The sequence below is a fragment of the Nesoenas mayeri genome, assembly GCF_963082525.1.
Source record: "Nesoenas mayeri genome assembly, chromosome: 1".
NCBI lineage: Eukaryota > Metazoa > Chordata > Aves > Columbiformes > Columbidae > Nesoenas > Nesoenas mayeri.
Genome location: NC_137541.1, coordinates 129,891,342 through 129,905,567, shown reverse-complemented (window position 1 = coordinate 129,905,567; position 14,226 = coordinate 129,891,342). Strand labels below are relative to the sequence as shown.

Here is a 14,226-nt window from a genome sequence, read left to right as displayed (position 1 = left end):
ACCTCAGGGCTGCAGGCATTTTGTGCTGATGCGGAGACATTCTCCCACTTTCCTGTCCCTTTGGGGAACCCTGCAGCTTTCCTCTACGTTCTTCTGTCCTTCCGGCTGCACTAGAAGCCCTTCCTCACATAGCCAGCCAAAAGCAGGAGGAGTCTACCCTCTTGCAGGTTCAAAGCTTAGGAGAGAAAAATCCCACTTTGCTTTTAAGCTCTGCACCAACCTGAGTAAATTCAGAGCTGTTCTACATAAAACAAAATGAAGCAGAGAAGCAGAAAAGGTCAGCAAGCACCACTGGCAGTGCTGAGACACCAGCAGCTTCTTTTCCCACTTCCTTTTCTGTTACTATTTTCTCTACCAGGCGCTTCTCAAAGTCCATGTCTGCAACAGGGTGCAGAGGAGCAGCAGATTTCAGAATGGGCACTGCATACTGAACCTCTGCAGCCGCCGGGGTGGGTGCTCCCACGCAGCCCTGTGCTCTCTGCTACCTGAAATTCCCCAGGGCCCTGTTCCAGCCCCTCGATCTCACTTGCCCCCAAATTCCCCAGGGACTCTGCTCTGACCCAGTGCTACATTCATGATTGCTCTGAAATCCCCCAGGGTTGCAGCTCAAAAACTACCACCACTTTCTTTCATAGGCAAGGGGGGGATTTTTTTTTCCATTCGTGTACCTTCTGGGGTGAACCAGAGCTCTGGAGACCTGGTGTGCGGCATGACAAGCAACCACCATTTGGTAAAAATGTTCGGCCTCCACAAAACGCAACGTGAACATGCTCAGTCCTGTTTTTTCACTCCTGGCTCCTGCTACTGTCCTTTCCCTGCCCCTTCAGCAGATGTCCTCAACCACCTCACCACCACCACCACCCCTGTTAAAAAGAAAGAATAAAGCAAGGCAATGGCATCGCCAAGCCCCTCAAGATGCAATGTAAAGCAGTACGACTGGACATTGCAAAGACTAGCCATGGTTGGGTGGAGGCTGGAGTCACCCAGGAGCCAATTTGGGCCATGCTGGGGGCCATGGGGATAGCGCTGCCCCAAAACACCGAGAGACGGGGCAGGCACATCATAGAATCACAGAATGGTTGGGGTTGGAAGGGATCTCTGGAGATCCAGTCCAACCCACCTGCTAAGGCAGGTTCACCCAGAGCAGATCACACAGGAATGTGTCCAGGTGGGTCATGAATGTCTCCAGAGAAGGAGACTCCACAGCCTCTCTGGGCAGCCTGTTCCAGTGCTCTGGCACCACATGGTAAAGAAGTTTCTCCTCATATTCAGATGGAACCTCCTGTGCTTCAGTCTGTGCCCATTGCCCCTCATCCTATTGTTGAGTGCCACTGAAAAGAGTCTGGTCCCATCCTCTTGACACCCACCCTTCAGATATTTGTAAGCATTTGTAGGAAACAATTCTTTTGCAAATATAATAGGCCCAGGCAGGATCTCTCAGCAAAGCATATTCTAATAACGATTTTGCAAGACTGGGTGTTCTACCTAAAGGCAGGCACACCTAATAGGGCAAAAAGGCCCTGCTTATATCCCCCCAAAATGCTGGCTGCAATTTCCCTCCCTGTTCCCCACTGGTTGGGTACTTCAGGTTTTACAGACTATCCTGACGCATACAATACCCTTCTCCTTATCAATCTATTTAAGATATGTATTCCTGGTACTTTGGCTACACTTCCCCTAAATTAACTTGTAAATACAAGTATCAGTATATATTCTGGGAAGAGATTGTGTTTTACATGAAGAATTCATAGTTTGATGTATCTCGGTCCTTCCACCTAAATTAACTTGTAAATACAGGTATCAGTATGTATACAGGTGCCAGTGTATTCCGGGAAAAGACTGTTTATTACATTAAGGATTCATAGCCTGACGTCTCTCAGTCCTTCCCCCCTGCTGGGGTCAGGTGCCAGGTCCTCAGTTATGCAAAAACAACAGTTCTTCGTTAAATGTTCCTTACACATTGATGAGATCCTCTCTCAGCCTTCTCCAGGCTGAACAGACCCAGCTCTCTCAGTCTCTCCTCATAAGTAAGGTGCTCTAGGCCCCTAATCGTTTTTGTAGCCTGGTAACCGCTTAAGGCTCTGCTCAGGCTGCAGGGAATGAGCGCTGACAAAGCATGGGGAAAGAGAAAACAAGGCTGAAAAACATGGGGACACCTCCCACCCTGCCCAGTGCAGACCCGCTGTGCTCCCACAGCGCAGCCGGCTGCCCCGGCTGGGACTTGGCCATGGGGAGCGGGGCCACTCATCAAACTAGTGAACGGTTTCAATGGAAAAAGCAGGGGAAATGCTAAAAGCGCCTTTCATTTTTACTTTTTTTTTTTTCATGAAATATTTCATTTCCACGCGGTGACTTAATTTCCACGGGGCAGCCTAATTTCAGAGTTGACTGCTGCGTCTGCCAGGGCGCAAAGAGACAACCTCGAAAATGAAACAGAACACCCGTGTCCTTCCCCATCTCCCCGCCTGCACAGGGCACAGCGTGGCCGCGACCAGCGGCAGGGGGCCGGAAAGCGGGGGAGAGCCGGGGTCCGTCCAGGGACGAGCCGGGCTCCTCTGGGAGAGACACCCCCGGGCCCGCCGGCTGCAGAGTCTCCGCTGCCGGGGGCGGGCGGAGGCGCCTGGGGCGGGCAGCTATCGCTGAAGCCTGCGACGGATGTTCCGGGTGAGCCCCCTGCCGCTCCCGAGGCCGCGCAGGGCCCCGCGGCCCCTGCTGGCAGGGCTGGCTGCGTAAGTACCCGCCGGGGCCGGGGAGACGCCGCTTCCCCCGGCGGCGCGGCTCCCCCGCTCCGCCGGCCCCGCCGCCCTTCCCCGGGTCTCCTCCCACCTCCCCGCACCCCAGCCAAAGGGACTCCAGCAGAGCCTGAGGAGGAGCATGTTTGGGTGCTTTTTGTTTGGTTGGTTTTGGTTTTGTTTTTGGAGGGGTGCATCCTTGAAAATACCCGTTGGGGGTATTTTATAAATTCTATAAAATTTTGTAAATTTTATAAATGTTATAGGTATGTTTATAAATATGTAAAGGCTGAGTGTCACAAGGATGGAGCCAGGCTCTTCTTGGTCACAACCAATGATAGGACAAGGGGTAATGGGTACAAACTGGAACACAGGAGGTTCCACTTAAATTTGAGAAGAAACAACTTCTCAATGAGGGTGCCAGAGCACTGGAACAGGCTGCCCAGGGTGGGTTGCGGAGTCTCCTTCTCTGGAGACATTCAAAACCCACCTGGACACCTTCCTGTGTAACCTCATCTAGGTGTTCCTGCTCCAGTTTGGGGGGACTGGACTGGATGATCTTTCGAGGTCCCTTCCAATCCCTGACATTCTGTGATTCCGTGGGGTACCCAGCTCTGCTGGTACAACCTGGTACCAGCAGCCACTGCCCACAGCCCCTGCGCTTGTCGCCTCTACCAGGCCCTCGGCCCCCCTAACACCGACCAGCTCTGCCTCCGTACCCCCGGGCGTGAAAGCCTCCTGGAGCTTGAATCCTTAATGTAAAACAAGGTCTCTTCCAGCTAATCCCGCAATGCAAACTGGTACCTGTATTTACAAGTTAACCTAGGGGGAAGGGTAGCCAAAGAGCAAGGAACCCATATTCTAAATAGATTGATAAGGGGAAGGAGTTGCTAGAATTAGATGAATAAAATACGTAAACTGAGGTAGGTGTCTGGTAGTCTGTAAACCCTGAAGTACCCAACCAATGGGGAGCAGGGGAGGGAAATCGCGGCCAGGATTTTGGGGATGTGAGCAAGGGCTTTTTGCCCTATTGTGTGTGCCTGCCTTTAGGTGGAAAACCCGGTCTTGCAAAATTGTTAATAAAATATGCTTTGCTGAGAGATCCCTCCTTGGCCTACTATATTGGCAAAATGATCGTTTCGTACAAGTAGAGGCTCATACTGAATTGGGAAAGATTTTTATCTTCAATCTCCCTCTCTCTCTCTTTTTTTTTTTTTTTTTAAATAGTGTTTTCTACGTTGAAGCAGTCCTGGGGCAAATATTGTGTCCTAAGGTGATGGACAACTACGTGGCATCGATGGTGCTGAGCGGGGTTGGTGACACGCTGGGATATTACAATGGGAGGTGGGAGTTCCTGCGGAGCGGCCCAGCCATCCACAGGGAGCTGGCAGAGATGGGGGGACTCGGCAACCTGAGCATCCGAGGCTGGAAAGTCAGCGATGATACGGTGATGCACTTGGCCACAGCTGAAGCCCTGGTAGCTGCTGGGAGAAAACCAAGTTTGGCACATCTCTATTCCCTGATTGCAAAGAACTACAAGGAGTGCATGAATGACATGAAGGGCAGAGCTCCAGGTAACCCTGCCGTAGTGCTGTCTGGGCAGAGCTGTGCTCTTGCTAATGTCTCCCTTTCCTGCAGCTTGGAGCTGAGGGTGGCCCTGGCTCTGCTTTTGGCTGTTGATAGCGTTAACTGTATTTCTTGTAAAGACCAAAGTTTTCCACACTGAGTACCTGTTTCAGGATGAACAAAAAAAACCCCCACAGAATAGGGCAAGCTGAAGTGGTTTGGGCTTCCCTAAACTGGATGAAAAAGATGCTATTTTTCACATGTTTACAAAACATTCTTACAGGTATGTTTGAGGCCTGGCCTTGAACTCGGGAAAGATGCTGACTATTGCATTGGGGATGTGTCCTTTCCCACACTCAATGGATGAAAAACACATTCAGCAATGTGTAATGTGCACGCGGAGATGCTGTCTTAAAGCAGCACATTTGAACGGATAATTAATACAGAACTTCTCATAATAAATGCAATAAATTACATATAAGTACATTAAAAGGCATAGAGATCCTTGCTTGGAATAATTAAGTTTATTAAACCCAAAGTCTCCTTTTAGCTAGCCATGCATGCCTGCTTTCTGTGCCAGGACAGGCAGGCCACAATCATCATTTCTGAACCCTGTACTTCCACCAGCTCTCTTTTTTTCTGGATAGACACAGGGGTGCCGAGTTTGAGTCAGAGGCCGCAGGGACTGGCAGTGTGTGGCTGTGTTCAAAAGGGGCCCTTTGGCAGGCTGCGGTAGCCAAACCATATGCAACGTATTCATGTAGCTCCTGGTTCACCTAGGCCTGCTGACCCAACTCATCCCCAACGACCCCATCTCTCTCTGCACTCAAAGAATCGCAGAATCATTTCGGTTGGAAGAGACCCTCAGCATCATTGAGTCCAACCATAACTTAACTCTGGCACTAAACCATGTCCCTAAGAACCTCATATAAATGCCTTTTAAACACCTCCAGAGATGGTGACTCCACCACTTCCCTGGGCAGCCTGTTCCAATGCCTGACAGCCCTTTCTGTGAAGAAGTGTTTCCTAATATCCAGTCTAAAACTCCCCTGGCGCAAGGTGAGGCCATTTCCTCTCATCCTATTGCTTGTTACCTGGGAGAAGAGACCAACACCCTCCATGCTACAGCCACCTCTCAGGTAGTTGTAGACAGTGATAAGGTGTCTCAGCCTCCTTTTCTCCAGGCTGAACATCCCCAGCTCCCTCAGCTTATGGCCCAGCCTCTTCTGGGTGCTTGAATTAAATTGGAGCTACTGGGTCTGAGTCTCTAATTTGACTAGTACAGGCAGTGTGAAGTATCCAGGAAACACTAAAATTCAGCAATCAGATGCAAAGTTTATACATCGAAAAGAAGTTGCCTAGACATGCCTATTTGTAGTGCCCATAATATATCAAGAGTGTTCTGGCTTGACATTAAACATGGGAAAGGCCCAATCGTGCATTGCTCTTGCAGGGTCACTGAGCATAGTGTGACAGAGCTGTGGGTTTCCAAGGTAAACCAGGTTGGAAACTTGAGCAGAAGTGTAATCTGTTTGCCTTTTGATAGTGACCACCTGCCCTCGTGTAAAGAACTAGACTACCAGTATTCTTTAACACAGATAGTCTCAGTAGTTTGAGTAGCCTAATTAATAAAATATTTAGGAAGGGGTAACAATGCTTGCCAGGATAGCAGGAGTAGGCAGGTTGAACTTCGAGAGACTCACTGGTGTTTGGAAAAGGAGCATCTCGTAGTTCCCCCAGCTGATGGGGTCTTGACAAGGTGGACTAACCGCAGCTGGCAGTCAGACAGCACCTGGAAGCTATTTTTGCCTCCGATATCTAAGCTTGGTGACTAAAACCCAAGATGAAAAGGAGAAGAACCTAAAATTGAAATGTTAGTAATTAGTAGCTAAGGATAATAGCAAACCTGCTGCAGTCCTGTGAGTGAGTGAGCTACAATATGCCCAAAAGCAGTTCCCATTGGAGGTGAAAGATTTTGAAGTAGATTTGCTATGGACGCTAATCGGAGTGACAAGGAATGGTCACTGAACAAAGAAATGCAACTTCATTAATGGGTCCATGGACACTTGACCTTATAAAATTTGGGAGGAAGTGGGGAAAGTAATGCAGAGAAAAATTGAAGTCTGTTGGGAATGTTCTTGGAGCAGCGTTCTGGAGCGCTGCTGCTACAGCCATAGGAAAGGTGCTCAGCTCTGAGACCTTAGATCCTGACACTTAACAATTTAATGCCCACTGATGTGCTACTAAAGCAAATACCTAACCCATATCCCGAAAAGCTGCCTGCAGTCTGGAGTCTCTGTGCTGTACTGATAAATCCCAGTGATAGAAATTGCGTGTCAATAACTTCTTCTGGCAGTTCAGAGCAAATGGATTTTAACTGAGAACATAACCCAGGGTGATGCTGTTCTGGCCGAAGTAAGTACTCCCTGGGGAACTGCAGACCTTTGGGCTGAGAATGGAAAGTTGCTGCTGCAACTTTCACCCAACACAGAAGATATTCCCCAGAACAGTGGGGGAAAGTCACATTGCTCGCCCACACAAGGGAGTCCAGACCTGAAAACAAAAACCCGCAGTAACAAAGAGATTCCCACAACATTATGAATCACCAGGCAGTGACAGTAGGGTCTCTTGAGTATGCAGCCCCAGGAGAGAACTCACTATCTTAATTCGATGGCAGGCTAATCCCTACACCCATTATTGGTCTTTGTGATGTGCCGCAGTCCCAAATTCATTGCTCTTCACAGAAAATGAAGCCACTGAATTAAGCGGCACGACCATGGCCATGTTTCTTTTTTCATGGTACAATGACACATGCCTCTGCAGCTCTCCAAGAAACCTTCTTCAAAACTCATGTCTTTTGGTCCAAGTCCTCTCCCTGTGGAGCTATTTACCACTATGTGGTTGTTTTAACTCACCTTTTTTAAAGTGTATGGATTGATTCCAAACAACTGTTATTGTCTGTGCTCATGAAGAGTCTAAATAAGTGGAATGGAAGCCTATTCCAGAAATAGTGTCCAATTGTACTTGAAACTTTTCCAGGTTGTCTTTCTTCACATACTGCTTTTTGCTTGTATTTCTTCTTACCTTAGACCAGTACCCTCCTCAGATAAATTTTAGTTTCTTTTGGTTAGTACAGAGGATTCCTATTCAGGATTTGGTGGATTTCCAAAACAGAATTTCCTTATTCAAAAACTTCTACATCAGGTTGTTTGGTTTTTTTTTTTTTAATTTTCTAAACCTGTTTTTAAAAAAAAGACCTGATGTGATTTGAACTTAGTCTTCCTAAATTAGCTTCTAAATGTTTTAATATTTTAACTGTTTAAACACATGAGGATAATACCTGTAATACTTCGTAAATCACTAGGGTCTTAGCTGTTGTATACCGGTTTGTTTTACACATTTTTTTCATTTGCAGGTTATCAGTAGTCATCTTCTAAAACAATATGCACAGGTTTAAAGCTGTGAGTAGGTTGTTATTGCAAAATAACCCCTCTTTCCTTACCATTTAAGCATTGTCATCGTCTTAATTTTCTTCTGACTACTGTTAATGCAAGAACAATCTCACTTTTTCTCAAAGGCTGAGGTTCCTGTTCTCAGCTTGCCCAAACATGTCCTGAAGAAATGTCTTTCTCACAGTTCCAGCAAGATTGCAGAGAACATTTTGATTTTAAGCTGCCCTAGTCCCGTTGCACTCCTTCCCTTTGCCTTCCTGGCAGAACATGTGTTTTACTAGGAACATATAAATAGAGTAGCGCGCACAGCTCTTTCAAAATGTGGCTTTGACAGGTTCTTTTTAAGGTCCTATTATAGCTCATAAGTGCAATGCCTAGTGTAGTTAGATTTTTGAAAAAGGAGCTTCAATTTTCTGTTAATCATCATAATTTTGGAAATTGTACTGATAGCTCTCTTAATGATTTTTATACATAGCAGCCCCCACTGAGTTAGTAAACTACACGAGAAGCAGATTTAGAGGCCTGAATGTGTTTCCACTTTGAGACGCCACAAAAAAACCCCAACAGGTAGTTGAGTTAGAGGTCGGTGGCGATGGGTCCCGGCACAGCTCCGTGTCACCCGCACCTGGCACCCACAGCACCCAGCTGCTTTTCCAGTTGGAGACGAATCACAGAATCACAGAATTGACTGGGTTGGAAAAGACCTCAGAGATCATCGAGTCCAACCCTTGGTCCAACTCTAGTCCGTTTACTAGATCATGGCACTAAGTGCCATGTACAATCTCAGTTTAAAAACCTCCAGGGACGGTGAGTCCAGCACCTCTCTGGGCAGGCCGTTCCAATGCCTGACCACTCTCTCTGTAAAGAATTTCTTTCTAATATCCAGCCTAAATTTCCCCTGGCAGAGTTTAAGCCCATGGCCCCTTGTCCTATTGCTGACTGCCTGGGAGAAGAGACCAATCCCCACCTGGCTATAACTTCCCTTCAAGTAGTTCTAGAGAGTGATGAGGTCACCTCTAAGCCTCCTCTTCTCCACACTAAACCACCCCAGCTCCCTCAGCCTCTCCCCATAGGTCTTGTGCTCAAGTCCCTTCACCAGTCTTGTTGCTCTTCTCTGGACCCGCTCCAGCACTTTAATGTCTTTCCTGAACTGAGGGGCCCAGAACTGAACACAATACTCCAGGTGTGGCCTCACCAATGTAGAGTACAGGGGAAGGATCACTGCCCTTGTCCTGCTGACCACGCTGCCCTGCTGTCTCAACCATTTACGGGGAGCTGGTCCACCCATTCGCACTGCACAGAGGGCTGTAGCCCACGCTGATCTAATGAGCCTGTAATGTAACAACGCTGTCGGAAAAGAAATATGCTAGAGATGCTCAGACCAGAACTATAAAAGGATCCACATGACCTTATTCCTGACAGCAGCCAGCCATTATTTATTTTTAGCACATGTCCAGAAGCCAATCTTAAAGCTGTGGTTGGATGTGGAGGTATTTGGGTTACAAGGGTGCTGTAAATGCTGTGTGGAGGTAAAACGGACTGCTGTATACCAAATCCTACCCCTAAGTGTATACACGGAGTGCAGAAGCAAACAGCTCTGCAGAGCACTTACTGCAGTACCTAGCTGTGATTAGCAAGCTCCTAGATCATGGTAACCAAATTGCACAAAGGTAATTGAATTGTAGAGTTACGTGAGGTTGCTAGACCAGGCTTCTTTGCTATCCCATTCTACTTAGTTTGACTTTGGAAGTAGCGGAGTGCCTGCAAGTTTATCAGCTACCTGTCCCGGTTAGACAGCAGAATATAGGAGCAATGGTCTAATTTTGGGTGCATGGGCATGTCAGCTGCTGCTGCTGCCCTGTGTTTCTGAGAGAGGACCATGCTGTGGTTAGGAGAAGACTAGTCTTTTGACTCCACTTTTGCCGTTGTCTAACACATTAAAACTTCAATGAAGCTGCTTGAAACCTGCCCTTGATTTACCTTTCTGCTGGAAAAGAAGTATTTAAGATTTGGCCAGAAGAGAAACTAGGAGGAAAAGGCAAGGTAGAAGAGAATCAAAGATAATTTAATGTTTCAGACCTGTTTCCTTGTCCTTGTCCTTGCACACAAGCATTTGGGCTTGGCTCTCAAAACTCGTTTCATGGTCTTGGCTGGGGAAGCAGGTTGGGCTCTGAAATGTGGATGTGTTTGTGCAGATGGCTTTATCTTATGAATGTGCTGGACTAGCAACTGAGTTTCTGAAGAAGCAGCAGTGGAAGAAGCAGAGTCATTTCTTTTAAAAGTAAATAGCATTACTATGAAAGAGATGGAGGTGGGCAAGAAGGAATTGTGGTGTGGCTTCCCACCAGAACAGAGGCAAAATTAGACTAGGGTGTCAGCTTGGAACAGGAGAAAACTGAGGAAGAGGGACAAAGTATATGCAGCCTTGAATAGTGGGGAGTACCAAAAGTTGTTATTGTAATATAGGAATTAGAGGAGGATTTGAGGGAATTGTCAAATGGCAGTTTAAAACAAAAGGAAAGGCTTTGCAGAACAAAGTTGTGGCTCCAGTTACCATGGGATGCTACAGGAGTCAAAAGGCAGGCATGGCTCTGAGCTAGAGACCATTTCATGGTGGCTGGGGCTGCTGGGGTTATTGAACACAGCATTTGGGATCCATCTCCTGACTCAAGTAGTCTCTGCCTCTCTGTCTGCTGGAAGCCAGGAGGGTCTCTTGGGGGAAACACTGTGCTTGCCTCATATTTTATAGCCTTTCCATACATACCTAGCTAGTGGCTGTGTTTGGAGATGAGCTAGTGGGCTGGACAAACCTTTGGTCTCACCTTCTTCAGCTTATTGATGAGAAGTACAGTAATGCCAGTTTTGCAGACCGTGTCGTGGTGAGGGAGATGCTGCATTCATCGCTTCCTGACAAACCTGAACTGCAGCAAGGGAGATCTGGGAAACACTTCGTATCAGTGAGGTGCGTGGGGGTCACTGTCTTTAAGGGATCCTGTAAAGAGGCTAAACAACTCTCAGGAAAGAAACACGGTGGTACTTAGACATGCGCTGGATCAGGGATTGGTGCAGTCTGATGGCCCTCCAAAGCTCCTTTATATTTATGTATGTCTATCTAGATTATCTATCTATCTGTTTATCTATCTATCTATCTATCTATCTACCTATCTACCTATCTATCCACACATTATATATATATATATATGCTTTATGGATAAGTTGGTAAATGGGTAAGTTATTAAATAAATAACATTAAATATAGACATAAACAATGTAAATTACATAAATCAGCAGCGGAATGTTTTTTTACTCCCCTAGGCTTTTTAATTGTTTTCACAAACAGGAATTATCAGGTCTGCTTGGGAACATGCAGGATTTGCTGGCAATTTAGGGCAAGAAACATATGTGAGCAGACAACTGATGTTTTCACAAGGAGGGCTGGATACTTCACAGAACACAATGCTTCCTCCCTGCTACCCTGCCCGTCTTCCCTCAGTTCCTGAGTTATGTGATGTTATTGCCTACTGATCTTTCCTTTCCTTTCCTTTCCTTTCCTTTCCTTTCCTTTCCTTTCCTTTCCTTTCCTTTCCTTTCCTTTCCTTTCCTTTCCTTTCCTTTCCTTCCCTTCCCTTCCCTTCCCTTCCCTTCCCTTCCCTTCCCTTCCCTTCCCTTCCCTTCCCTTCCCTTCCCTTCCCTTCCCTTCCCTTCCCTTCCCTTCCCTTTCTCTCCTCCTTTCCTTTCCTTTCCTTTCCTTTCCTCTTTCCTTTTCCTTTCCTCCCTTTCCTTTCTCCTTTTCCCTTTCCTTTCCTTTCTTTCCTTCTTTCTTTCCTTTCCTCTTTCCTTTTCCTTTCCTCCCTTTCCTTTCTCCTTTTCCCTTTCCTTTCCTCCTTTCCTTTCCTTTCCTTTCCTTTCCTTTCCTTTCCTTTCCTTTCCTTTCCTTTCCTTTCCTTTCCTTTCCTTTCCTTTCCTTTCCTTTCCTTTCCTTTCCTTTCCTTTCCTTTCCTTTCCTTCCCTTCCCTTCCCTTCCCTTCCCTTCCCTTCCCTTCCCTTCCCTTCCCTTCCCTTCCCTTTCTCTCCTCCTTTCCTTTCCTCTTTCCTTTTCCTTTCCTCCCTTTCCTTTCTCCTTTTCCCTTTCCTTTCCTTTCTTTCCTTCTTTCTTTCCTTTCCTCTTTCCTTTTCCTTTCCTCCCTTTCCTTTCTCCTTTTCCCTTTCCTTTCCTCCTTTCCTTTCCTTTCCTTTCCTTTCCTTTCCTTTCCTTTCCTTTCCTTTCCTTTCCTTTCCTTTCCTTTCCTTTCCTTCTTTCCTTTCCTTTCCTTCCTTTCCTCTTTCCTTTTCCTTTCCTCCCTTTCCCTTTCCTTTCCTTTCCTTTCCTTTCCTTTCCTTTCCTTTCCTTTCCTTTCCTTCTTTCCTTTCCTCCCTTTCCCTTTCCCTTTCCCTTTCCCTTTCCCTTTCCCTTTCCCTTTCCCTTTTTCCCTTTCCCTTTTTCCCTTTCCCTTTCCTTCTTCCTTCTTTCTACTTCCTTTCTCCTTTCCCTTCTTTCCCTCCTTCCCCTTCTTCTTTCCCTCCTTCCCCTTCTTCTTTCCCTTCCATTTTGGGTTTTGCCGCCCCCATCCAGGTGCCATGTGTGAGGCAAACGCTCTGAAGCTGGATCCCGGGCGGCCGGATGGCTGGAGGGTCCCGTTCAGCCCCCGGGCGGGAGGCTGCGGGGCCGCCATGCGCTCCATGTGCATCGGACTGCGCTTCCACCACCCCACCGAGCTGGACACCCTGGTGCAAGTCAGTATAGAGAGCGGCCGCATGACCCACCATCACCCCACCGGCTACCTGGGGTCCCTGGCTTCGGCCCTCTTCACGGCTTTTGCGGTGAATGGCGTGCCCCCCCCGGCCTGGGGGAAGAGGCTGCTGGAGGTGCTGCCGCGGGCGAAAGCCTATGTGCGGGACACCGGCTTCTTCGTGGAGGAGAACATGGGGCAGTGGTGAGCTGTGCTACCAGCACTCGGGTTTGGTGAAATTAAAGTAAACTTCATGTACAAAAGGGCAAGCTCTGTTATACTTAAGCTTCAGTAATCACATTATGCTGAGCTCCTAGGGCAGCAGATGCATGCCGTGGGATCGAATCGATTCAGAAAGTCTCTGAAGTCCCTCAGGGGAAAAATGCATCTAACTTATTAAAAAAAAAAAAAAGAAAAAAGTCGGGTTGTGTTTGGGTCATGTAGTTGTGACATTTTTCTGGATCCAGTATGAGGTAGCTAGACTTGTAATCTCAAGCAACCGTGATCTGACGAGAGGTGAAAAGCAAGGCTGGGGAACAGCACCAGGCTTGGAGCTGAGCTCAGTTTGAAAGCTGTAACCAAATGTGGCTGCAGATTGAGTGTGGCTCTGTGCACAGGGGTGCACATGGACAGGGGCAGAGGTAATCTGAGTTTGGGAGGATGACTCAGTTCTCGCTCTGAGCCTTTGAATCCCGTGCAGCGCGACAGCAGCAGGTGCTGAGCTGCCTTCTCCCAAGTGGCTGGAGGGAGGGGAAATCTAACTCACTGAAACATGTCCTTGTGCCTCTTACTGTAAATCACATCCCTAGTTTGACAGACAGGGGACGCCTACCATTTTGCTGAGCCATCGCTCCGGGCTCTTGCCAGGGCATGTTTTCAGCTGGTGCCTGGAGAGCCTGCGGGGAGCTCAGGTATGCGCTCCTGCTGTGGGACGTCTCTTACAGCCCTCACATCTTATCTCCCTTTGTGCAGGCATTACTTCGAAGAGCAATGGGAGAAATACCTGGCGGAGAGAGGCATATCGGATGGGGTCTCGCTGCCCACCTTCCCCCCGAAGTATGGCGTGGAAGAGAGAGACTCGTTCTACACCTCCCTCAGCTACGACGGCTGGGGGGGCAGCAGCGGGCACGACGCCCCCATGATCGCTTATGACGCGCTGCTGGGCGCAGGGGACTCCTGGACGGAGCTGGCTCACCGGGCCTTCTTCCACGGGGGCGACAGCGACTCCACCGCCGCCATCGCGGCCTGCTGGTGGGGGGCCATGCACGGCTTCCGGGGGGTCAACACCTCCCTCTATGCTGACCTGGAGTACAGGGACCGCCTGGAGCAGGTGGCCAGGGACTTGTACCGCATCACCTAGTCAGGGGGTGACAAGGGCCCCCCGGGATGTGCTTGCCCCTCCTGCTGCGCCTTGTTCACTCAAGGTTCTGCAAACCGTTTGCAAACCCACTGGATTAAAGCATGCGAGTGTAAGCCAGAGCCAGGCCTGCTTTTTCTGTTTGGGTGTGTTGGCTTCAGTGGGGAGGCCATTTTGGAGCTATCAGCTTGGGGGAAAGCAGTTACACAGGGGTTTAATGGGAGCATGAAGACAATGCGTCTGTCCCTCCAGCAGGCAAGCCTTCACAGAATCACACAGTGGCTGGGGTTGGAAGGGACCTCTGAAGATCAGCTAGTCCAACCCACCTGCTCAAGCATGTTCACCCAGAG

General features: G+C 48.2%; 1 protein-coding gene across 1 annotated transcript; it reads left to right on the top strand.

Moving 5' to 3' along the window:
* Window positions 1-2,709: 2,709 nt before the first annotated feature.
* On the top strand, window positions 2,710-13,879 carry ADPRH (ADP-ribosylarginine hydrolase; the record flags this gene model as incomplete). Its single annotated transcript, XM_080357056.1, has 4 exons — window positions 2,710-2,729; window positions 3,960-4,306; window positions 12,363-12,723; window positions 13,492-13,879. The coding sequence occupies exons 2-4, from the start codon at window positions 4,009-4,011 to the stop codon at window positions 13,877-13,879; spliced, it is 1,047 nt and encodes a 348-aa protein (XP_080213182.1). The 5' UTR covers window positions 2,710-2,729; window positions 3,960-4,008.
* Window positions 13,880-14,226: the final 347 nt, after the last annotated feature.